At 33.5% G+C, this 26,904-nt stretch overlaps 1 protein-coding gene and 1 pseudogene across 1 annotated transcript; one reads left to right on the top strand and one right to left on the bottom strand.

The window, feature by feature from the left end:
• The first annotated feature begins 550 nt into the window (after positions 1 to 550).
• Positions 551 to 7,899, top strand: LOC123541263 (microfibril-associated glycoprotein 4-like). The gene is made up of 4 exons (XM_053526812.1): positions 551 to 689; positions 898 to 1,166; positions 2,828 to 2,949; positions 3,086 to 7,899. The coding sequence occupies exons 2-4, from the start codon at positions 902 to 904 to the stop codon at positions 3,602 to 3,604; spliced, it is 906 nt and encodes a 301-aa protein (XP_053382787.1). The 5' UTR covers positions 551 to 689; positions 898 to 901; the 3' UTR covers positions 3,605 to 7,899.
• Positions 7,900 to 16,237: 8,338 nt separating this feature from the next.
• LOC123541102 (tumor susceptibility gene 101 protein-like) lies at positions 16,238 to 26,566 on the bottom strand (annotated as a pseudogene).
• Positions 26,567 to 26,904: the final 338 nt, after the last annotated feature.

Genomic DNA, 26,904 nt, shown 5'->3' with positions numbered 1-26,904 from the left:
AAAAGGTCAGCCGCGCTCAAAGAACACAACCTTTAAAACAAGCCTAGGCAACAACGTAATATTGTGTACATGACTGAAACGTACACGAAACATATTTGTTAATATAAAAAAATATATAAAAAAGACCTCAAACATAAAATGTTTATAACGATGACCAAAAGGATCAGCCGCGCTCAAAGAACAAATCTCTTAACATGAACCTCTGATAATGTAAACCAATAACGAAACTATAAATGAGACGAACAAGTGGCATACATGCGTAATGTGAGCGTTAAGTTTTTCTATAGAAGACCAAACAGTCTTTACTTGTTTAGACTATCATGTCTTCACCTGAAGTTACAATGTACAATTCATAAGAACTTTCGTCCGTTAGGACGCTAACGTCAACGTAACAAAATGCGCAAAATTGAGTACATGTTGCAATATTGTATATACAGACACCACCGGTATTTACAGCAATAATTTACTTTTTGACATTTTTCTGATAACAGACAAATACAAAAACGTTTTGATTCACATTGTCATTAGGGCCTCACTTACCATTGTGAAGTATATCAGTTTAAAAAGTTATTTACAAGGTCTTGTTAGTGTATTACAACAAGTACTCGTCTCTCATCTAATTTCTTGCCAGGATTAAGAAGTGATTCTTTTTTGACAATTTCACATAACTGATTTTACTTCGTTGTCCTGTAAGTACCTTTTATTTGCTAGAAAATAAGAGACACCTGTCATTGTGGGTTTAGGTAACCTGGCTCTAGTAAGGAAAATTTATTAACACTATGATCAAAATAATACCAAATAGGTGCCAACAACGGCAGATCATTCGTTTCGTTTTGGTTCAGCAGCGACTAATAAAATGTGGATAACATTTAGCCTTAAATTTTATATCTGATGTAGGTTGATGTTTTCTTTGCCGTACAAAACAAGGGACAAGATGGTCTGTTTTATAAGGAGATTCATTTACTCTATTCTTTGCGTCGGTTATATGTGTTATGGGCATGATACTTGGATGTGCACAACAAACACAGATGCGCTCGTGGCAAACACGTGCTTAAAGGAAATGGAAGAGAAAGTTCATGCATTAGAAGTTCAGGTACAACAACTCCAGAAGCTTGTTCAAGAACAAAACACTTCTCGGTATACGACCATAGAAGGCTTCCCGAAAGGTATAATTCCTTAGTATGACAGTTGTTTTACACTGGGTTCAGTCATAACAAACTTGTGTGTGAACTTTTTGTATTTTTCACTTTATTTATTGTTTTTTGTTAAACATATTTTATCCGTTTCGAAACATTGCCAAAAGCTAAAACATTGCGGGGCGGGGATGGGAGCGGAGGAGGCAGAAAGGAAGAAAGAAAACTATATAAACAAATCTAGCAAAATGTCGAAATGGCTACGTAGGCTAAATAACATATCATTGCATTTTAAATACAACAAAGAACACTGACCCTACTCGTGGTCCCACATTTCTTTTCCGATATACAAAATGTACCTGACTTGAACAAATTGGATAGGGGATCACTAGTCAAAGCTTCATGTTAAATATCCTCTTTATACCTTATACCTTTAGAGAAGATTTTTAAATGGTTTTCTCATGATACTAAGCTGAAAAATATTGACCAGCTTGTGCACATTTGAAAGGGCAACACTAATGAATTGTCCAGTAAAAGGATTCATCTCTCATAAACAGTCCCAGTCAAACTGAGTCTACTTTGCAATAATTGTACTGACGGAAAAGACATTTTCTTTATTTAATTCTGTAAAAAGATCCTTTCAAATCATAGAACACAACCATGCAGAAGAATAATAGACCCGGTTTGGATCTGTTCAAGAGAGGTAACCTAGTTAAAACTGTATTTACTTAAAAATAGTTAATGTGCTTCAGAACATAGTGTAGAATCTTTCTTGAAAATGTAAAAAAAACATCTTGATGACTTTGGAAGGTCTGTGGTTCTTCAAGGTGCCTACCTTCGCCAAATGACACTCTTTTCGTCTAAACCGAAACAGAAGTGGTCCAAAACCTTGTCTCAACCAAACTATTTAAAAACACTTGAAATACAGTTATGTTATAATTTGGTAAATATATGAAAACGCGGTCCGATAGCTCAGAAGTAGAGCATTCTAAGAATACTGCCTCCAGCTAAAAAGATTTCCTTTTTAAATCTGATATCTTAATTTAATTATGAATACGCTGCACTGAAGAGGCTTGTTTAAAGCACCTCCATATTTGTATTCCGTACCTGAAATCGGTGGTGTCAGCGCATAAATGTCAACGTAGACGCATTACCTCTTAACGGTACACACATTTTCCACTTCCCATTGGTTTCTTAAATATCGACAGGACACCTATTTCCAAAATTCTTTGTTTGGGTACAAAAAGTGATATCATCAGTCGCTCATCTGACCTTGACTATTTGACCCTTAATATTATGTAAAACCAATGGGAAGTGGAAAATGTTTATAATTATACAGCCACATTCTTACACGACCAGCAAATATTCTACATACATATAGAGCAAAATCTATCTCGGGTTATTCTGCAATAAACCACTCGCGTGCAATGAGGTCATCCGATCCAGGTGCGTAGTTACATTTTTTTTAACACTGTTGATACTAGTATGTCGTGTTAGAATCTAAATAATAAGTTCCCAAGTGTGATTTATCGTAGACAAAAACCACGTTTGGGAACTTATTATTTCTTAAATAAGTGGTGTCAATGTATTCAGTTTCAAGACAAGGAATAAATGTAACTGTGTTTTTATGAACCAACGCAAGAAATATATTGCAATAACTTTTTGTTGTTTAGAAAATTACCTATTTCTTTTAGACTGTTTGGAATTATTCGAAAACGGTACAAGAACAGACGGAGTTTATTCTATCTCACCAGACGGAAGATGTCCTTTCTTTGTGTATTGCGACATGACAAACGGGGGTTGGACTTTGATCCAGGTAATATTTTTCACGTACTAGACAACTTACAAAACCGTTTCTCGCCACTAGAATAGAAAATTAAAGACAAGCATTTTCTACATTGTTGCAATAACGCAATTCTGGAAATACTGTAATTAATTTGTTTCAATTGTAGAATCGGATTGACGGTAAAGTAAACTTTTATCGGCCTTGGAATGATTACGTTAGTGGGTTTGGTGATATCGATGGCTCTCACTGGTTAGGTTTGGAGAAAATTCACCGTCTAACTCGAGAAGGCAGTCAGATACATTTTGATATAGAAAATTATGATGGGACAAAAGATTATGCGCATTACCAAGTGTTTACCGTTCAAGGAGCGGCAACTGCATACACTATGAACGTTGATGCCTTTAATTATGAGGGTAGCATTGACGAACTACTGAGTTACCATAACAATATGAAATTCACAACGTATGACAGGGACAACGATATTCTTTCAAGTAATTGCGGTGTTAAGTACGACGGGGGAGGATGGTGGTATAGAGACTGCTACATGTTGGGAAACCTGAATGGTGTATATGGTAAAACTCAGGAAGGTGGCATCAGCTACTGGGGATCAGTAGGGAATATTCCGATTCAAAGGGTTACTATTAAGGTGAAAGTCATACATGGTCAATGTTTAACTCAGAAATGAAAATGCCATTTTCTCGTTTCATTTAACAATTAGACAGCTTTAAACGAAGGAATGCTGTTGCTAGACTTTACATTCTTATGTGACTTTATGTGCCTGTTTACTGAATTACGAAATCTTATACGCTAAAATTTTCAAGTGTGTTTTTTCCATTTTTATTAATAAAGTATATACAGTCAATCTTGTCTGTAAAGATCACCAAATGGAAATGAAATAAGTGGCTTTTGTTGATAGGTGGCCATGAAAGGACGTAACTTTACACATTTTATGGTTTAAAGGGAAGAGAAAACAGTGGCCTTTACACTACGGCGGCTATAATTGATACGCTTTAGGATTCTGCAGCTGGTAGGAGAAGTTATTAAAACGTGACAAAGAAAAAATGATATTGTAAATAACAGAAAAATATGGCAGTTAATGAAAGGCTTACATTAAGGAATTAGGAGCTGAAAATTGCGTAACATTTTTATTATTTCAAACGATAGTGTTTTAGAAAAATAGGAAAAAACGTATAAAGAACTTATCCCTTCACTCCGTATCAATAGCCGTATTACGTGATCTGAAACAGGTAAACATTCTCACTACACTGCAAGGTGAATGCCTTTACAATGGATTTACAACCATGACAGATTAATAACCACAGTCAATCTATTTCTCATTACTTGCTAATAAATAAACAATTAGACCCTCAACCATTTAAGCCCAGTCTTTACAACATTCAACAGATAATTTCAGAAATGGCCTCTAGTAGTTCTTTGAATTGGAATAAAAAATTAAAAGGAGTTCTAAAATATTGCTGATTACTTAAAAGAAAGAGGAAATAAAACAGGGTATTTGAAAAAGGATACAATTTTATATTAAAAGTTATATACACGATGCGTTTGTTTGTAAAACAGAAAATGAATTCCTTCTAAAAGCAAAATGTTGTCGAAATAAGAGGAACAATGCATTTCCACATATATTGTCTAAATGAATCAAAAGTTCTTGACGGACAGTGCAGCTGTTTTGCTGGGTGAATTAAAAATGTGTAGTTTCATTTAAACAATTGAAACTTAATTAATTTTGTGTGTGTTATTGATTCAAGATAATACTAGTTAATTTTTGCAATGTGTACATGTGGTATGTAAACACACTGGCTGTGAAACTCTGTGTATACCTGTTTCGGATCACGTGATCAATTTTGTCTATATGGAGTATATGTATATTATTAAATTTCGTGATTTTTAACTTATTCTAAATTCAGTTCTCCGGCGATTTGATGTTCTGCATCAAAATTTTACTTGTTAGGACTGTGATCATGTTTGATTTATCTATATAAAACACCTTTCCAAACTTATATAGGTTTATAGACATATTCTTTCTTAACATAGTAATTATAAAAAAGATAAAAATCTTTGAAGATAGATTTTAGCGATTAAAATTTTATAAAGCTTAATACGCCACCACACATATACCTTTACGGTAGTTATTTTCATAATTATTGTATTTTGTGCTAAACATATAGTTTTCTTTTGCTTAATACGTTTTAAGTGTAGATGCGGTTTAAAACGTCAACTTGTAGTAGAACCCCGATTTTAAATTCATCATGTAACAAAAAAATGTCCCATAAATCTTGCCTGATATATTTTTTGTTATCACGTCAATGACCAGATAACAAAAATTTGCCCCGCCCATATTGACGGACTAGTTTTCACATTAGTTCAATTCCAAATTCAGTTTTAAAGGGTCCAGTTTAAATGTTGCTTGGCGATTTTCTAAACGATTCTATAATCCCTCTGTTCTTCTGTCCGTCTCCATTTGATCGAACTGACTATAGTACCTAATGACGTCATTGTATAACGTAAATCATAACATCCTTATGTTTACCAGATCGATTCTTGGAAATTTTTATACTAGCGTATACAAAACGGGAATCCCGTGCGATTGGAAAATAGATTAATGGCAACATAAACCAAACTGTTAGAAGGTAACAAAAAGACATGTCGCCAGTCCGAGTTCCGTGACTGGACCGATCTATGACGTCATCACAGTGGCGGCCAAAATTTGAAAATATAACTTTTCTTATCTTAAAATTTACTTAAGTTACGCAGCAAAATTTGATATTATTTTCTTTAATTTTCTATATATGATGTCAATATAATAACAGTATTGAAATATATAAACAATTACATGATGTGAAATAATCAAAATATATCTTACACCACCCACTTTATTTCAACAGATTTATTTGTTGTTGAATAAATTTTTTTCGTGTATGCTTTACCATTAGAATATACGAATATCATAATATTCCAACAGTGGTGAAGTTTATATATATATTAAACTACCTAAAAGTGATGTATACATGTCAATTTCGATATTTATGTAGCCTGTACAATGGAACAAAGCTCTGCTACACATAAACATTATTCTGTACAAATTTGCCGGATCAGCATTCGCATCGCGTTGAAATGCGGAATGATTTTAAACATCCGCACTTAACTAAATGTAATGATTAGAATTCATGCAAATAAACCCTTACATTCTTATAATGGTTCGTTCCCGGTAGATATGTTTTATATTGATAGAAGTCTTTCAAATGTTAGATTAGTAGTTTCCATAGGATCTCAGAACTTTATTGAACAGTAATGGAGTCTTTGAAAAATATACTTTCCTTAGTCCACAGTTTCCATTGTTACTGTCATTTTAGAATATTTCAGCCATTTTAGGCCAGTCGGTGGCATGCATGCAATTTGCAAAAAGGAAACTTTTCATGATGGATATAAGCATTTTCCATTGTCTGGCATTCTGATTTAACTCTTGAAAGGTCTAAGATAACTTTATCAATCGTCAAGTGCTTGCAAACAATATCTTATAACATTTTTTGGAGAATTGTCATACTAGTTCTATGAAAGCACTCTTGCTATCACAAATGTCTTCTTAAATTAAAAAATGTTCAACGGGTAAGAACGTATGGCAACCATTTACAATTTTTTTATTGGAATATATTCACCGTAAGTAGAGAACGATCGCTATATGTTATTATTGGTTGGTTATTATCTGATTTAGATGGGTTTAAAGTAGTCTTTTAGTTCAGTACTTCTTAATATTGAATGCATAATACACCGACTGCAAGTTGTAAATGTTATTGGCTATGACTACGAACAGCTGTAGAAGGTTTGTGGATGTTTGCGTACATGTAAGGGTCGAGCACGTAAGATTCTGTGACGAGTTGAGAATGCGACTGTTTACGACATGTTCAAATTGTCACTTTTGCTTTCCTCGGAAGGACCAAGAATCATCCAACGTGGAAAACGTGCAATAAAATAGATATAGACTTTCAAAGAAGATCTTGATTATCAGCAGTAGGTGTAACTGATAATGTAAATACCAGGACTGAGTTGCGGTTTCAACCTATTATAACCGTATTCTGGAGACTGCAAGAATTCAATAATTACAGTTTTCACTGATGGAGATTAATCTACCGTTCTATTTCCGCACTACTTTTATTGAGTTTTTACGCGTATATCGACCGTTAATCTCTCTAAATTATTTCTATGCAAACGTTTCTGGTCAGGTTTAACAATCATTTTAATGCACATGATAAAAGAAAATATATCAAGTTATACATCTGTAAAAAGCTCAGATCGCAAGTTTTCGAATTGTGTATAACGATATGAATGGTCAATGTTAAAACACTGGCGATGATGTTTTCCTCTCCGGAATTTTTTTTAACAGTAAATGATATATAACTGACGAGATATGAAAACGTAACACACATATGCCTGAATATTTTTTTAACTACGAAAAGCACCACCTTAAAATGTTCAACACATACACATGTCGATACTCTATACCCATCGTATTCAAATGCAATCAGCACAACAGACCATAGAATTAACACAATAGGTATAGAGTATCGAGATGTGTTGGTGTTGAACATTTCAAGGTGATTTTTTCTGTAGCAAAATATATTCAGCTATATGTTTGTTACGTTTTCATATCTCCTCAGTGTATATATTTTCGTTAAATACAAGAGCAAATCCCATGGTTCTACAAAATTCTGAGCGTTTCTTGTATTATATACATGTACTTGTTCATATTAATATTTTAATTGTCAGGAAGCTTTAATTTCATAGTATTTCAGTTATAATGGATAATATGCACTGATTGCCATTTTGTTTGTAGACTTTTTAACATTATTTTCTTCATTAGACACACATGTTTGTGACTAATTCTGTTATGGGTTGCAAAGTTGTTTTGTACTGTTTATTTTATGCCTTCATAATACTTTAGCTTAATAAACCCGTGTGTTGCTTGTATTGTAATAAAACACTGGATGTCTTGCTGGTCAATAAGTCTTGATCATTATATGATTTTATAACCTTTTCTGAATTAAAAAAAATATATATATATAAATACTATCAAAATGTTGAAACTAAACCTTTACCACAAGGCTTATCGTTTATTTTTTGTTGTTGTGCGTCTTAGAGTGATATAAAGTGGCTACGTCCCTGTAAAAGTTAGACAGTATAGGAAAGTAGATAGATAGTCCTTGAAATGCCGCGACGTCATTTCTTTGACGGACGTTAATTTCCCACGCTGCGCTTAAATACACTACCATATGAAAGAGTGCTACATACAAATGAATTGTTTCGTTTTACTTTATCAATTCTGTATTATGTGAGCCACTGATAATAGGTACAGACGGGACTATTATGCTATTCTTTGCATCTTCATTTACAACAAGTGACAATAATTTTGTAATAAACCTATTATATGAGGCAGAATAGTCTAAGGATAGTAAATTAAATGAATAATTTGTATTTTTAAGCGGTTTTCTTAATTTATTCATATTTTTATCTTCCGCAGTATTTGCGTTCGTAGTCTTTTATAACATGCATGCACTTTGAAAAAGATAATAGGTAAGGTTTAGATTTCCCGGAAGCACAGAGCACCAAAAACACAGCCTTAGAGCCACGCATTTGCAAAGTAGATCCACAACAAAAAGAAGCTGTAATGGTGGGTTGCTTCAAAAATCTAACAAGTACATATAAATGTTTGCCAAATATAGACAGAGGGGGAGCAAGAAGTAAGGGGTAAAAAATTTGAGGGGTGGGGGCAAGGAAGATGAACTGGGAAAGTAGAACAAGGATGAATATACAAGAGGGAATGTTGCGTTCCTAAATCACAGTTACATTACAACGTAAACCACAATAGCGCAGACATTTATGTAATAAAGATAAACACACAACCACACCCAACTTACTAACATAGAAAACAGACAAGTAAAATACACGAACACAGTAAGGCACCGCTTTAGACTCACAAGTACACAAACGCACCCCTATAGGCAGGAAAAAACGATCGTGTACCTTAGGATTCCGGCATCCAAAATAAAGGGGATCCCCAATAACTACCATTTGGTTTCCCAATCTTCCATGTGGGCCACAAATTATTATTAAATATGTTTGTTTAGTATTGGGTTAGGAGTGATTTAATGAACGCTTTAATGTTTATTTCTATTGTAGTGTGAATTCTTTCTTCGTACCTGAAAACAATTATATACATTCAAAGGGTGCTGATAGTTTGTTTTATTTTGAGATTCATTTATTCTTGCTGTCTGTTATGTGTGTTATGTTCATAATATATTTCAGTGCTCTACAAACACAGACGGGTTCGAGAAAAACGTGTCCCCAAATGAAATTGAAGAGAAAATTCTTTAGCTCCAGAGACTAATTCATTATCAAAGTGCACCTCCTTTGACCACCATAGAGGGCTTGGCGGCAGATATTTAACGTATTATTCTTGATAAGTCTAATATCAGGCGTTTTGATAGAATAGCATATCTCCAGCAATTTCCAGATCAATCCATGAACTAACAATTGTCGAAAACCAGTTCAACATTTACAAAAAAACTATATAAAGAGTTTCTCTTTCAAAATGTTTAAAGATCTAAGTAAATGGTACAAGAAAGGATGACGTTTACTGAAAGATGTCCATTCTTTGTACACTGCGACATGAGCAACTGGACGCTGACCTAGTAATGTTTCATTAACCAGAAGAATATATCAACCATGCCAAAATATTCATTTTATCCACTGTGAACATTCCATATTTCAATATGACTTGACATATCTTGACATTTGTAGAAAATTACACAACAGAGGGAAGTAATAGCGTCCGTATTCATTAACGCTTGAAATCTAAAATGTAGACCCATGTAACTAGATATTCAATTTACCACAGTTCTGTTATTAGAACACACATAATACATAATCTTTACAGAGCTTTGTACGATGTCCGTACGATTTTAAAACATCGTACGAGCCACCAGGATTAGAATCCTTTACGATCCCTGTACAATGGTAGCGTGTGGTCACAGTAAGTACTTGCCCCGTACGATCTTTAGAGAATGCAATTGTAGGCTATCCGTACGCACATCGCAGACAAGTCGTGCGGAGCTCGCAAGGAGCCCGGCCGTACCTCGTACGATATCCTTTGGTTCGTACGGCTCTCGTACGGTTCCCGTACGGTACATGCGATAGGGATATACCAGTTTGGCGCGTCTGAACATTGTCCATTTGTAGCTACTCAGATGAACTGAAGCGATTAAATCCAAAGTCAATATTAATTAAGATACTGTAATTTAAGATGCCTCCTATATTGTATGCTTTTGCAATTTTAATTATTTACACAATTTTAAACATAGCAACACATATTTACAACAATTTATTTACACTTATTTTGTACGCTTTCGTATGCGGGGTACAACACTATGCAGTAACTCCCAGAACAGTTTTGGTTCCATCCGAATGAACCCTTTAAAGTTACCCCCGAGAGTCTCGCATTAGTTCCTGCATGGGGGTATCGCACTGGCCCAGCAGGAGGAGCCGTTGCAATCATGGCTTTACCCAACACGTACGTCTCCGCTGCCGCCGCCGAGCGTTCAGCTTTTCTTGTAGCAGCAGTGCTATGAATAAAATGTCATTATGGACACGAGCCTGGTGCAGCGCGGGCCGCATGTGCATCAGTCTGAGACGATGTGGCTCTTTCCGTACCACGCCTTGACAGTACCTGGAGGAACTTGAAATATACTCCTGTTTCCAAACCATCAGAAATTATTTAGAAAGTCGTACGGAGCCCGTACTGCTATCGTAAGGCCCTGCGAGTCCCTTGCGAACGTCACACGTTCTCCGCAAGGTGTCCTTAATATCGCACGGATATCTCTACGAGCTCATAGACAACTCGGGAGCTTGGATTAACCATTTTCACCGACTTCACGAATCCTCTACGAGTTCAAAAAGTCCGTACGACGTTCGTAATAGTCACCGATGTCCGTACGGCCCCCATACGAATTTGCCAAAGTTCGACTGAAAACCTACTCGTACGGAGCTCGTAGCGTTCTTGTGACCAGGGTATTACCTTGAGTTCTATATTGTGTAGGATCATAGCTCTTTCAATACAGATTCAAATATAGAAAGTGTTCCCAGGTGGGAAAAGTAAGTTCTTTCGTTACATAATATACTTCTTAACTTTACACTGATCATTTTTTCATGTAAATATGACCAGACTAAAAACACATTTTGTCATTATTTCATTATGATGCAAGTTATACACCTTAATGCACATCAACCAATTTATAGACATTTGTATAATCACATGTGGCTGTAAATACGAAGTAGCAGATATCGTTTTTAGTAGTTTTCTCGTGAAAATCAAATATAATTACAAACACATAAGCAGACTGAAATACAATTTTTCATTCTGAACAAAGTAACCATAGACTCGAATGTGTTTCCCAAAAATGTAGTTTACCTCAAGATCTATTAATTATCATTCAAACATAAAAGTTGAGCATTATCTTTCATTTTCAAACCAACAAATTCAAAGACAATCTGTTTTATTTATTACTGCCGATAATTTACAGGTATAGTATGATCATAGAAAAAAAACATTATTCGTGAGAAAAAAATATAAATATACTATACGACATCAAATCCGTCAACATTTCACAAAATTCCTTTGCCAAGAATTATCAAGGCCTCAAGATGTATGAGTTAAAAACATAGCGACATAAAAATGTTTATTCTATCTGATGGTCACACCAAAACCATACCAAAAATTGTACCGAAAGTTATTTTATTTTTATGACACGCACCTTGTGTTTACAAATGTATCTAATTTTCATATTGACCGAGGCATGCGGAATCGCATTTACCTTGCGGAATCTGCCATTAAAGAAACGTCTGTTAGTATAATGCAGATTTTCTTTAGTATAAATAAGATGGTTGTGTTAGTTAAAAAGAAATAACAATCACCTTTCTTTAGCTTATCCACCAAAGCAAGGAAGCCGATGTCACTGTCAAAAGTGTCCGTATCTACTGCACGGTGTTACTTTAAGATATTGCTACTATGAGATAAGAGATATGCACTTCAGTTTTGCACTTGATTTGTTTTGGCCGTTGAATACGTAGCATTAGGTACCATCTATATAATTATTAGTGTGTTGACACAACAGAATATACTTTTCCAGCAGTTAATCATTCATCATGACAAACTTAATTACTACTAGAAACTGACCTGGCATGTTGATGTTGCTATTAAAAGAAACATGTAGTGTCTGTTGTTTATTTGTGCTTACAGGTGGTTGATGGCCAGTGCAGAACCGACCGTCCCTGCTTCCAGTTGGATATATTAGGTACTGTAAGCCAATACCCGGATATGATTGAACATGCAACGGAGGCGAGTTATGTGTATGAGACTTCGAATACACAGGAGGATCCTCTCCAAATACGATGGTTAAGATCTGTATCAAACGGAAGGTTTGAGGTGGGCCTCAAAATAAAAACTACTGAATTTATTTATCAATGACATTGTTCCAATAAACACATATTGATCAATAATAACATATTATATATCTAACAATAGTTGCCATCAGGAGGGAGGTGTCGAGACTGATTTATGTTTCAAAGTCGATCTACATTCGTATAATTTAACACATACGGGTAAATCCCTGTATCTTTAAAAATGCAGCTATCAAAATACCCATAGGAAAACCGCCAAAACGTATACAAAGCAGCCAAATAATAGCAGGCTCGAACTTTGTACTTGAGTGGCGATCATATGCTTAACATCATTCACACCCTTTACCTTCGGCTTAAGCCGAATTCTTTCACAGAAAAATATGCAACTAGGCTGAGATGCACGGTGACTCTTTACGGCCTGAAAATACTGTTGCTGTGATAGTTAATAAAATCTACATGAAGATGCATCAGAAGCACATAGTTCAAACAAGCCACTTTCCTATAATGTGGTGTAACTTTTGTCAATTTAGGGGTGTTAATGATAAATAACTCTGTTCGTCTCTATGCGATGATTCTTTACTCTGTATACAATTACGTCAACAGAATTGAGGGATATAATCGCCAAGTCGACAAAACAATGGCACTGCAAATATAAATATAAAAAGTCCTTAATACCTTGCCAATGATGGATATATATCATACTCATTATAAACATACATTACAACATATACATATATAATAATAAAATATCAATCGAATGGTCTCTAATATATTCCGTATTAAGACCAGTGCAGCGGTCTGTGACTTGACATACAAATCTTGACAACTATTATTGTTTAGGCTGTAACCCAAGTATATAAAAATAGTACAAAAAGGAATAACAACAATAAAAAGTACTTACTAAGGTCTGTGGGACCAAATACCAAACATACAACTGACTGATGGCTTCACACATACAAACAGGATCACTCTGTGGGTGCTGCTGTGAATGCTGTGAACAATAAGCAGTATTTAGTGACATGCATAGAACATGAATAAAGATGCAGTTGTTAGACAGATTGACAGAAGGAGAAATTGGCAGCCATCTTGGATTCTTGTAAAATTTAAATAAATCATTTCTTAATTATTTCCAAATCAAGAAAATAATTACACAATCAATATAGAGCATTATTAAAACAGACATGGTTATATTTACCTTATAATTTCTATGAGACCTAGAAACTTCATAAAATTATATATATTGCTCTCAGCAATGACTCCCTGATAACTATCTGAAAAACCCGCTTGTTCCAGGCTACTGATCAAAGGGAAGTAACTCAAGCAGCTTAAACTTTCAATACCAACAAGGAGCAAGGATAATTACAGGAAGGATACTAAAAACAACGGAAAGAGGAAAACAGTACTAGACTCCCAAAACTGACCCTGCTACAGTGGTATATATGGTAAGTAAAGCTTAATATGTTAATTGACATAATGTCTCAGATCTATTTCTTAATGCTTACGTTTTTGTCTATCACTTATATTATTTGCAAGAGTCAACAAAAAGCAAATTGGAGACCAACAAGAGTGAATAAGCTATGCAGTTTGCCAAATCATTTTAGGGGAAATCTCTGTTACATGTATCCCTTATTTATGTTCGTTTTTTTTTTTAATTGAAATAATCCTATGGATTATTTAGCTTATATTTTCATTACACAATAAGGTTCTTAATTCTAATTTTAGGCGCTTTGAAAGTAAAACGGGTATAGCATATTCTTAATCTTCTACTGTTTCTAGATCAATAGATGAACTTAAAACTGCCCGAAACCAATTGAACATCATAACAAACAATATGCATAGTTTCCCTTACAGAATGTTTGAAGATCTAAGTAAATGGCATAAGAAAGGATGACGTTTACTGAATGACGTCCGTTCTTTTGTACACTTCGACATAATTAGGAGCATTTACCGAAAGTATATATATCAACCATGCTGAAATATTAATTTTATTGCACTGTGACTTTTCCATATTTCTTTATGACTTTACAATCTTGACATTCATGGAAAAGTACTAAACAGAGGGAAGCAGTAGGGTCCGTATTCAATAAAGCTTGAAGTCTGAAATGTACACTTAGAAAAATGAAAAATATATTCAATTTACCACAGACAATATCCTTTATTTTTTTTCAATTATGGAAGCGAATAGTTATAGGTTATTAGCTTCGTATTGAGAAATATGCACAAGTTTTGCCGTGGAAATATTGCTCCACTACAAGAGCACAGTATTATTCAGCGAAGGAACAAGTGCATGTTTCGCGATGCAAAGCTATTAATCTTTTTATTACATACGTATATACATATTATTCCGCGAAAGAACGAGTGCATGTTTCGCGATGCAAAGCTAATAACTTTTATTTACATACGTATATACATATTATTCCGCGAAAGAACGAGTGCATGTTTCGCGATGCAAAGCTAATACTCTTTTATTTACATACGTATATACATATTATTCCGCGAAAGAACGAGTGCATGTTTCGCGATGCATAGCTAATAATCTTTTATTTACATACGTATATACATATATGATTGTATCATGGTTTACCTGCAGTGTCATTATAACTGTTAACTTCTATTATAATATTCTTCAACTGAGGAAGAGGCGTGGCTATAAGCAGTACTCTAACTAAGTTAGAGAACATATCTTAAGCTCCGCCTACATATAGAATACTATAGGGAAATGTTGAACTTTCTGAAACTGTTCTCTATTTCAGTTAGAGTACGCTTGTCACGTGATAGTAAAATGGAATGTTAACTTGTCAATCAAAATTAGTAGCCGAATGCGTTGTTCATAATGGCGGACCATGATACAAAACTACAGTATAGTAATATACGCCTTCTCGAAATAAACTAATTACTCTCGTGAATCCCTACTCTTTCTATTACATATTATATAAATGTAACAAATTTATTTCAATAGCTTAAATAAAATTGACAATATTGACGTAGATAAATGATTTAACACAACGACTCACGTTAAAATGACGTCACAGACCTAATATGAAATTCAGACATTAATATGGAAAAATATTGACGTTTCCGTTTCCACTGCATCTTTACGGACGATAAAAACGAGTATGTAAAACTATGGAACGTGGGAAAACTAAGTTTGTGGCTGTAGTGATATCGATGACTCGCACGGATTAGGATTAGAATCAATTCACCGTCTGATGGAAGCTAGATCTATTTCGGTATGGAGTATTAGGAAGGTATGAACATTACAACATTTTTACAGTTAACGAATGCGCTGTGAACGTTGATGTCTTTAATTGCTACGACAGCAATGAAAAGCTACTAATTACTATTACAACATGATGTTCTTCTTCGAGATATTTTGTTTTGGCTGGTTGGTGGTATGAATATTGCTGCAGGTTTGGGGGTCTAAATGGGGTGTACGGTGAAATAAAATCAAGAGGTACTGGCAACTGGACGACGAAAACCATTCCGATAAAAACGTCACCATAAGAATAAATGCCATTGCCAGTAAATGATTTTTATTTGAAGCTAAGTGTTGCCACATTTCATATTCTACCAAACTGTCACTTTTTATATTAAAAATGATGACGATATGATGCTATTTGTTCGACAACTTAAATGTTTTGACATTGCATAATTGTATAAAACGTTTGTACTTACCATTTAAGGTTATTGTTTTGAAATAAAACGTATTTTAGCTTTTAATTCCTAGTATAAGTTTCGAAAACAAACTGAACATATTAAAGCTTCCCCAGAAAGTGAAGAGGCCGCACTCTCTTTGAATCATGGTAATTATTTCTCATGTAGTTACGTAAAAATAACAAGTTTGTATTTCAAGCCCATTTCAAAATACTCAGTTTATTCCTGATCTATAAAACATACATTTACATTTTAAATACATTTTAATGGCATATTATACAGCATTGATACTTCATGATATATCATCTAACATTATATATATACAAATAACATTTTGCAATTTGAAACAATGTATGAATTTAATGTAAGAAATAACTGTACAGCTTTGAAACAAAAATATAGGGTATCAATGAACTAAAATTAAAAGAACGTTCTCGTTGGTTCTTCAAAGATTAAGGGGTCAAATCAATAATTGTGAAAACGGAAGGCATCAAATTTTCGTATATTGTTTAGAATGATGTAGGCCTATTCAATACTGAATTGCCAAAATATTGGTTTGTACATTATAAAGGCCATTTTGTATAAACGGTTGAAGTTATTAAATTATCTTGAGCTTATTGGAATGAATGAAATCGCTGTTGATAAAAGTAAAGTGATCACATTTAGCGTTTAATGAGTATAAATGACCCTCTGTTCCCTTAATGATAAGGATGACTGTGAACGATATCTGTACCCAGTGGAAGTACAATTTTATCCGATTTTGTACACTGAATATATGTAATCTTAAATGTAAGTAAATAATTAAAACGGATTTTACCATGTGTCGTCGATTATCCATTTTATGTATTTAGGCGTTATGGTTCCTTTAACCGATGAATGATACAGAGCGTAATAATGAAAACAAAAAGTTAGTATTAAATATTTATAGATTAAAGTTTAAGCAAAATATATTATAAAGGAATACGTGTATATCCGGTCGAAAGATTAATAAAAACGAGTACTAGGCAGACAACATAGAAAAATATTATTTGTTTCTACACTGCACTTTGGAGCTCTCAATTCGCATCCGGCTCATTTCAAAAATCCTTTATAGTCAAAAGCATCAATACGATTTTATTTTATTAATACGACTGATATCATGATATTGTACAATCTTTCGAGCACGCTGCACTCTTTGCATGCCATTTTGTAATCCTAAGGTAATCATGAATATATTTGTGTTACAGTTTTGTGTCAAGAGCAAATAAAGCCCTTAGTGAGATTTAAACAAAGTCATATCTAGGACAATCACTGTCTGGGCATGTCATCCTTTTCGAGTATTTTATGAGTCTTAGTTGCTGAAATTTTCCGATGATACCTTAAACAAGCTTTACAGAAATATTCCTTGCAAACCAAACAGAAACCTTCAGCTTCGACAAAATTGTTCTCAGAGAAGCAAGGATCACAGTGAATGTCGAAATCTTCTGCGGAAGCTTGATAATTGTCATTTTCTGTGTTTTGTTTCACTTTCCGTCCAGAGACCTGATCCAGTCCCCTTGTGGTCACATTGTCACTACTACTATCGAACGACTCTGTTCCTGTATGGAATACCGATACAGATTAAATATTCATGAATTTATTCTTTTGAGAAAGTTACATTAAAGGCTCATAATGCCTTTGTTCAAAAATATGGCTGCCACCTCTTTGTAATGAACTTAAAATATATTAATTTCTTGTTAATCCCTATTTATGATAATTGTTTTCTCTAATATTTGTCAAAGACTTGAATATTGATGAATATAGTGAACACTTTTATTGATTAGATTATTTCTGATAACCTCCCTTTATGGCTCTTACAATATAAGTACATGTGCAGTATTAAAGGTAATACCTTTCTAACCATGTAATCATGCATAACATCTGTTTCATCTGTTTTTAACATAAACTTTAAAGCCTTATGGAACTCTAATTCTATGTAATACCAGGAAGTACAATTTCATGAGGCGATATTATGTCGATTATATGTAGACACTACTTTTAGTTTAAACAACACAATCCCGATGTCACAAAGAGCAATTTATCCAGTTGCATTTAAAAGCCCAGTACCTGCTTGAACTTCATAATGGTCATTTTAATTTATAAGCGCTGAAATATACATGTAATTAAATTTAGTCTTGAGACTCTCTGTAGAAAATGACTATGTTACTTCAATCATAAAAACAAGGAACACTCTTTCTATTTCATGCGAATTCACACATGTTCTTAAATGAGTATGCCTTTAACTTACCTTGAATTCTATAATGGTTAGGATCATAAATTTCTTGCAATACATTCACAAAGAGTTGCCAGGTGGGCAATCTAAGTTCTTTTGTTACATAACATACTTTTAATCTTTTCATTGATCTTCTGTCATGTAAATATAAACAGACTTGAATATAATTTTAATTAAACTACCTAGTTATACAACTTAACGTACAATTTGTATACATATGTATGCAACTACGAAGTAGTATATATTTTTATACAGCAGTTTTCTCATGAAAATCGAATATAGACATAAAAGAATATACTTTTTCAGCAGTTAAACTTTTATCATGTCAAACTTAATTACTACTAGAAACTGACCTGGCATGTTTCTGTTGCTATAAATGGGAACACGTAGTGTCTGCTGTTTATGTGCGCTTACAGGTTGATAGCCAGTGTTGGACTGACCGTCCCTGTTTCCGGTTTGATATGGGGAGTACTGCCTGCTAACACCTGAGTAAGGATATTGTTCATGCAGTGGATAAGCTTGAGGTGAATTATGTGTCTGAGCTCTCGAATATACAGGAGGTTCCTCTCCAAAAACGATCGTTAAGATCTGTATCAAACCGAGAAGGTCTGAGTTGGGCTACAAAGGAAAAGCTATTGAGTTATTTATCTACAAAGCAAAGAGCATATCAGCCGATTAGATCTATGCTAGAAAAATCCAACACGTGAATCCTTGTATCCTTTAAAATGCAAATATAAACAAATCCATACGAAGATCATCTGGAAGCAAACAAAGTAACCAAGCAATTTAACAGCAGACTCGGTTTGAATGTGTCTGTACTCGAGTGATGATCAAACGTGCAATACCACATCATTCCCCTTACCTTCGGCTTAAGCCGAATTATTTCACAGTAAAGTTTATTCTTGCATAAAAACTACTGTTTTCACTGGATCCGCCCATGTATTAACGGGAGAAAAATCATGTGCAAACAAGGCAATTCACGTGCTGTTATTACCCGATTTTTATTTTTGAAATGCTTTCCCAGGGACATATATGTAATTCTGCGCAGATTGACATCTGGTATCTGCGTCTTTTTTCTTTCATAAAAACCTCTTCTTGAAGCATTAAAGATGCAATCTAAACCATAGAATGTTTTACTGTATCAGTAACTAACGCCAAATGCGCTGCCCCCAACATTGTTCGTACTCGTTTCTTCCCTTGTTTAATCCCCTTTTAGAACTCTGCGTCAATTCAGATTTTGTAGACAACCGTTAATGTTAAAGAATCGCGTGTTTACCTGAGCGATTCTTTGTTTTTAGGTATCATATTTATGATTTTGTTAAGTATAAGTCAGTATGTTTTTATCTAATTTCTCGAAGAATTTACATAAACAGCTTGGAAACTTGACACTACGTTCGTACTCATCCGTACTCCAACTGCGTGGCCGTACTCAATATAACTCGAATGTAAAGTTATTAATCTTGAAATTGTGATCGAGTCCACCAAATTGTGAAATGACATGAACAATTATTGGTAATTTTATGTTTGTAATAATGAGAGATAAAAAATCGCTTAAAAACCTTCAGGATGTGCTTTTGATAGTGTTGTTTATTTCCGGGCCCTGGATACGGATATTTAAAACATGTTTACCGTTTCCAAGAACAACTGGAATGGTAAATAAAAAAATGTACTGGAATCGTCCAAGTCATCACGTATGAAAATAATACAAAGTCGTCGTGAAATATATTTTTATGCAAGAAATAGCGACAATACACGTTTGTTTGTGTATTAACGTCTGCAGAAGCCCTTGGGATATGTTTGTGACCTCGACCTTCGGTCTCGGTCACAAACAATCCCGCGGGCTTCTGCAGACGTTAATACACAAAAAACGTGTATTATCCCTACAAAAAAACAACACAGAAATATATAACAAGAATGAGTTATACGGTGACTCTTTACGGCCCTTAAAGACTGTTGTTGTGGTAGTCAATAAAATCTGCATGACTGTGCTTCGGAAGCACAGAGTTCAAACAAGCAAAATCAAGCCGACTTTTGCTGTAATGAGGTGGATATATTATGGTAAGTTATGATTACGTTAACTGACATCACGTGAATGCTATACGCTTAATGGTGTTTTCAGACAACACGATATTCAATTCTAAACGACCCGATTTGTTTACCTATTAAACAAAGAAGGCTGAAAACTGTATGTTATTTCTCAAGAATTTATTTTTCTGACGTCACAATTATTACGTCATTGCGGCAGATGGCATAGCGGCGCGCTTGAAAATAAATCAACATAAATCAGGCAAATATTTGATGGATATCGTCAAGGACATACACAATAATCGTTGTTATTCTATATCTATTTTATCTATCCAATCATGAACGTTAATTTTGCAACACGTGACCGTACACTATATTACCTTATTGGACGCACCTGCGTACAAAAAACACCCCTGTATTTTTTCCGTAATTGGACGGTTCAAAAAAAGTCCCATGTTAAACATACGATAAAGCCCGAAACGCATGAAAATGTTCCGAATGTATATCGGGTGAAGTAGGCGCTCTATGTACAGAGTCTGGTTATGCGTCTTGAAACCAGGAAGGCAGAAATACAATATCCGGTGAATCACTTTTAACTTAAACTAAAATAAAATAGATATAGAATAAAAAGATTATTTAACATTGAACTGTACAATACGAGATATATTTGGACTCATACCCAGCTGCGCCTAGCGGCTCGTCCAATATGGTTTTCTCAGCTGGGTTCTCGTCCAAATAGATCTCCGTATTGTACAGAACAATGTTAAATAACCTAATAATAACGTGTTAGAATCGAAATGATATATCTAAAACAGTGATTTGCACGTGAATAAAATCATTGTTTGTCGTTTAGATGCGTATTATTATATCACTCGGGCTGCGCCCTCGTGATATTATTCCTTCCCATCTAAACTCCAAACGATGATTTTGTTCAATGACAAATCGCTGTTTGAGATCTTATTTCTTAAATAGATGGAACGTTGTTTAAAAACAAGTTTTTAAACAAAAACTTCTGCAGATTTCTTAACTTATTAACATAATTAAATTCAATAAATTTCAAGACAGCTAGAACATTGAACAGTTATAGGAAATCGGTGATACCCATATTCGTCGCGAAAATCGGGATCGATCCCTCTACGGTAACATGCGATATACCGAGTAAGACATATACTATCGAATAAAAAAATATGTACTTCCGGCACTTGCACAGAGCGTTTGACTTCGGATTTTTTGAAAGAATACGCTTTTCCTTGTGCCTAATAAGCGTCCACATAACCTGTCCGAACCGCAACGTCTTGCCCATCAGTACAAATATGGATACATTGCATATATACTCATAGTGTGCATGCGATATACCGAATGAGATATTTACTATCAAATTAAAAAATGTGTCATTTCGTGCTCCTTTCAAATGTTATGGGATGAGTTGAAGTCGGATCGATTCCCGATTGAGGCAGTGCCTTATTTCATATTAGTTTATATAATCAAAAATTAAAAATCTTCGAAGGTTGAACATTGTGCTTACATATTGTAATCTTACTAATTTACATTTTACCAAACAATTTTACTCACATATTTCCATGTTTGAGGTCTATAAAGTAAGTTAAGCTAACTTAACATTAATGCAATACATTCAATACTGTTTTCAGGCAATACAATATTAAAATTGATATAACACTATTTGAAAGAAAATAGTTTTTAATTGGAAGCTTCTACGGATTTCGTTACTTCGCTCACATGTTAAGAGTCAATACCTTTTACCTTTTACAAATAGCTAACGCCTGAATAATTCAATTTTTATTTTAAATCAAGAATAAAATGATATCTTATAAACTCTGTAGGAAAGTGTTCTAAGATATTATAATCGTACTTGTCACTACGTGTCATTAACAAAAGAGGATTTATTACTCACATATTTCCATTCCCTTAGATAAGGCAGATCAACTTTTCCGTTCATATCTACATGTATTCCACTTTTGATCTGCATGTTAGATGTCGGTCGCACATACACCTTTGGTGGATTGTATGGATGAGTGTCCATCAACCATATACACACAGGTATGTTGTAGATAGAACCTATACGTTATTCGATAAATGTTAATAACACTTTGGGTTTTATTTAAACAGAACACAGAAATGTAAGTGAAAGTTTTGAATGCAGAGTTCTCTGGAACTGTTGTACTGAATGCTTTTTAGCACTTTATAAATCTTCGGCATCGTGAACTGACCTTGCTGAGCCAGGCTTCATATCTCCTACTTACAGTTTAAAACACTCAACCCTATTTACAACATACAAATAATCGCAATCAGAGACTTTCAAAAATTATTGAAAATCACATATTATGATAAAGACATCAACAAATTTCAAAAATTCTCATAAAAACATGAAACGTGCATTTAGAAATTCAGCGCATAACATCAGACAAACATTATCTTTTGCCGAGAAAACACGAAATAATCATTTCGTTTTCGTCTATCATTTACTTACTCGCCTTACTTGCCTTGTGACTGTTCATTTAAGAGAACCGGAAAAGTATACATAGAAATATATATATATATATATATTATTTCAGCATAAATTAACTTTTTTAAGATCCATCATGCACACCATGACATGTTTAAATTTTATTTGAAATGAAAAATATGAACATATTTGAAGAAAATGTTTATTTTCAAATTAACAGAAAGTCTATCTATACGAACATTTTCTATATCATTTTGGGAAGATCTCTGACTAATGCCTCAGCCAGCTTAGCTTTCAGTTTCTTTGGACAGTTAACTTTGCAATTTAGATGTTTCATTAAAACTTTATTTAATCTGGGTGTCCTAAGCATTTTCAATTTACATAGAAAGTTGTATATCCAAAGATATTTTCTTTTGCAATAGGGATTTTATATCAAGTATACAGCTGCTATTGCCATGAATATTTTGCTTGCTTTGTTGAGAGAAATAGACAAAAAAATAATACTATTCAAAACTGCATCGCACACATGCCCAATTACATTTGTATAATGTTGTGTTTCTTATTTTGATAAATAGTATTACTAGGTAGACAATTTAAGGCCCTTCCTAAATAGCTTAACCCGTTATTTTTATTCAGCTTATTTATTCAGTCAGTCTCTTTTCAATGAAGTTTCAATAACACAGCTTGGTAATATCTTACATCGTGGAAACGAAGCGTGGTCTAAACTTCAAAAAGAACATCACTGTTACATTAATTTAGTTAAATGATTAGATATTAAACAGATTGTCTTGGCCCTGAAACAAAGTAGCTACTTATAGTTATCAATTTTTAATGCAAATTATGTATAAATGCTATCATAAAATACACAAAAAGAACACCGTGATTTTTTATGGGCCTTTAAATGAATTTCCTGTCGGGAGTGTTGATAGCTCTGTTGATGAGATTCCGGGTGTCAGACTGTTCTTAGTTTCAGTGTGTATACTAGATGAAGTCTTAGATTTTTTTATTAGAATGCAATCTCCGTTTATATTTAACAAAACTTCTACCCTGCTTCCCAACCCCAGTCCTACCGATATTTAAACAATATCTTTCATATTACTATTGATACATCTTTGAAACATACAGTTAGAAAAATACATAATTAGAAAAATACAGAACTGTAATATAATTAAAGGTTTAGAAAGTCAAGATAATTGTTATGACCATTTTACGACCTCAGTCAAAGTTAGAAAAGTCATAAAAGACTAACATATTTCTAGAATTGATACACAAGCGAATTTCGTTTCAGGCAGGCAGATTATGACAAAACCAAATGATTTCTTTATCTTGTTTTATTAGAACGAAGTTGTACTTTGGGTTGATATTGGACAATTATCTGTAACACCTACCTCTTTATCCCTGTAAGTAAAAATAAAACATTTCTATATATTCTTTGAATTTTTAGAAACTTGTAGAGTTCGTTAATTGATAAAAGAAATGTCATGCTATACTGCTTTTTATGCTATTAAATAAGTTCTGTGTGTTTAGATGGGTATAAACCACATAATGTCATCTTGTGGATCCACGAATCGCGATAGTAATTATTAGATGTTTTATAAGAAGTCCTAATGTGGTTATTACCCTTGTAACGCACCACAAAAGGCAGTAGGTTTTTATTTTACAGTGGCTTGCTATTTAGTAAGTTGTTTTTGTTTCATGTGTATCTATCAAAAAAATCTAAATAAATGTCAGGCTATCGATCATGTAAACATCTAAATAGAATAGCCAGAAATACCCGTACAATTCCATAACTGTAATTAACAATCCGACAAAAATGCAGATCGGGATTTTTATATAGAATATCCTTAAATCCAGAAAAAATATCAAATAGTCTTGTCGATTCACTTTTGATCTTTGTCGTTAGAAAACATATATTTAAAGCTACATGTATAATTAAATATTTTTTATGAAAGTTTAGTGTCCGACTTTGAAAGATTTCTTCAAACGACGCCATTTGTTCATACTTTTTTTGATCGCACATGCAATCTCGCTTATAAGGACACTCTTGTCTCTATTGCAGCAATGTTGTTTATATGAAAAAAAAATCTATACAGCACAAACAGTGAATGTAAGTACTAGTATTTTGTTTGAAATCTATAGTGTGTTAAGCCATTGAAAAGTATTGAATAAAAATAGCTGTTTGCATGTAAGATAAAAAAAAGTGGCAAGTTTGCTTCAGGGATTTCTGCTTAGGGATACTGTTTAAAATAATAAGTATGTTTCACGTCTTTAAGAACATAAATGCAAACACATAGAACCTTTCAAAAGAACAAAAAGCTATTCGAAAAATTACAGTACGGGTTCAAAATCAAGATAAATAATTTAGCTTCAGAAGAATGTCTGGGAGCATTTAGGTATAGCTATGTCCAAAATTTTAGTTTGTTCATTCCAGTTTAACGTAAAATTGATGATAAATTCTAGTTGTTTAAGAGCAACAGTTAAGATATCCTGTCCACAAAAAAGCAAATTCTATTTTACAGTGATATTAAATATATCAGATATAATTTTGGTATCATTTGAAAGTGTATTGTCTACTGAAAAAGGAAATGTAAATAAATATAAATTACATAACAAAATATGTTATAGATATTTTTTACTTCATAACTCTTAATGATTCTTCAACAGAAATCCAATTATTTTAGTGTAAGATCTATCATTTCGCAGTCAAAAACATGACTGTAGTGATTCATGCAAATTATTGTGGTCATCGTATTTACTAATTCTTGTTCAGCAGACACAACTCTTTCAAATTAAACCAAAAACATAGGATCACTGGGCATTGAAATGTTATCTATTTGTGTATCGGATACCTTAAAGCAGGTACGGTGTCTAAACTGTCAAGGATATGACGTTTGAACCAATACACATGTACAATTTTTATGTATTATACTTGCTAGCAATGCCGTACCCTTATAGTTGACAGGAATTGTACCATCCAGTTGTAACAATGATTTCCTTCTTCCATCATTAAACACTGAAATATAATTTAGCGCATGCTTGCAGCGTGTCATATTGTTTTACTAATTCTTATACATGTCCTGCACTTAACAAACTCATTAAGAGAACAACCTTGGCTGATATATGTGGATATTTTTGGATATATTAAACTATAGAGTAAAGTATGGACCGACGATTTATGTAAGTAGTCATGTAATGATACAACATTACCCTACTGTTCTACAAGCTTTACATGTACATATTTCATAAATACTCAGGTTAATATACATGTAATTATGCTCTATTTTATTGTTGTGGTCTATATTTAATAACTGATTTTGTTCATCTCAATATTACCAATATTACAGCCGTTGTGATTATCACGGAAAAGTCCCGTGTTCATTATTTCCTAAATGCCTTATCGCTTTTTTAACATAAACTTCTTGAAACAAACCTACTTACCAAAAGCCTCCAATTTTGGCCTCAAGTCACCGAAGGTTGTAAAAACACAATAACATCTTTTCTTGTTACGTCCGGATTTTTATACTAAATATTGAATATAATAAATAAATAAGAACATCATACGATTTCTTGTTATCGGTACTTTCTCTTTAACAGTCATCTAAAATGTATGAATATTACAAAATCGCAACACGAATGATACTATTAAACAAATTTATCTCGCTTCAGATAATTCATTGACATGTAATTTCATTGAATGCATGCCTTAAAATATATCAGTCAGGAACTATTAATTGTATATTACTTACTTTAATGAGAGAAGACTTGAGAAAAAGTTCATAGTTTGACATATTTGATGTTATAAACTGAAAGTAAAGCGGTTTATAAGTTTCTTTTTCGATCTAATTTTAGATTTCAATGAGTCACACGGATGACAGAGAAAACGACTATTGATTAAACCGGTGTATCACTTAAAATCTTCTTGTTATTGTTGTAAATAATGCATTATTATGAATCAAAATTTATCACATTTTTAATAATGAAAATATTTTTTTTGAAATTTTAAAATCAAGGTGGCAATGAATTATTTAAAGTAGGCCTAAAACAATTCTTTGTTTCCGGTAACATGCTCAAAAAAATTAGGGTAGGTAGGTCTTTTTATTTTGGGAGGAGGGGGGGTTTATTAAGG

This window comes from Mercenaria mercenaria, chromosome 16 (genome assembly GCF_021730395.1).
Source record: "Mercenaria mercenaria strain notata chromosome 16, MADL_Memer_1, whole genome shotgun sequence".
Classification (NCBI taxonomy): domain Eukaryota; kingdom Metazoa; phylum Mollusca; class Bivalvia; order Venerida; family Veneridae; genus Mercenaria; species Mercenaria mercenaria.
This window is presented reverse-complemented; position numbering and strand designations above follow the sequence as displayed.

Bases quoted from the DNA above. Each gene is read 5' to 3' on its own strand.
- LOC123541263 (XM_053526812.1), top strand. From the start codon at position 902: ATGTTTTCTTTGCCGTACAAAACAAGGGACAAGATGGTCTGTTTTATA. The intron at 1,167-2,827 runs GTATAATTCCTT...TATTTCTTTTAG, and splicing joins CATAGAAGGCTTCCCGAAAG to ACTGTTTGGAATTATTCGAA. The intron at 2,950-3,085 runs GTAATATTTTTC...TTTCAATTGTAG, and splicing joins GGGGTTGGACTTTGATCCAG to AATCGGATTGACGGTAAAGT.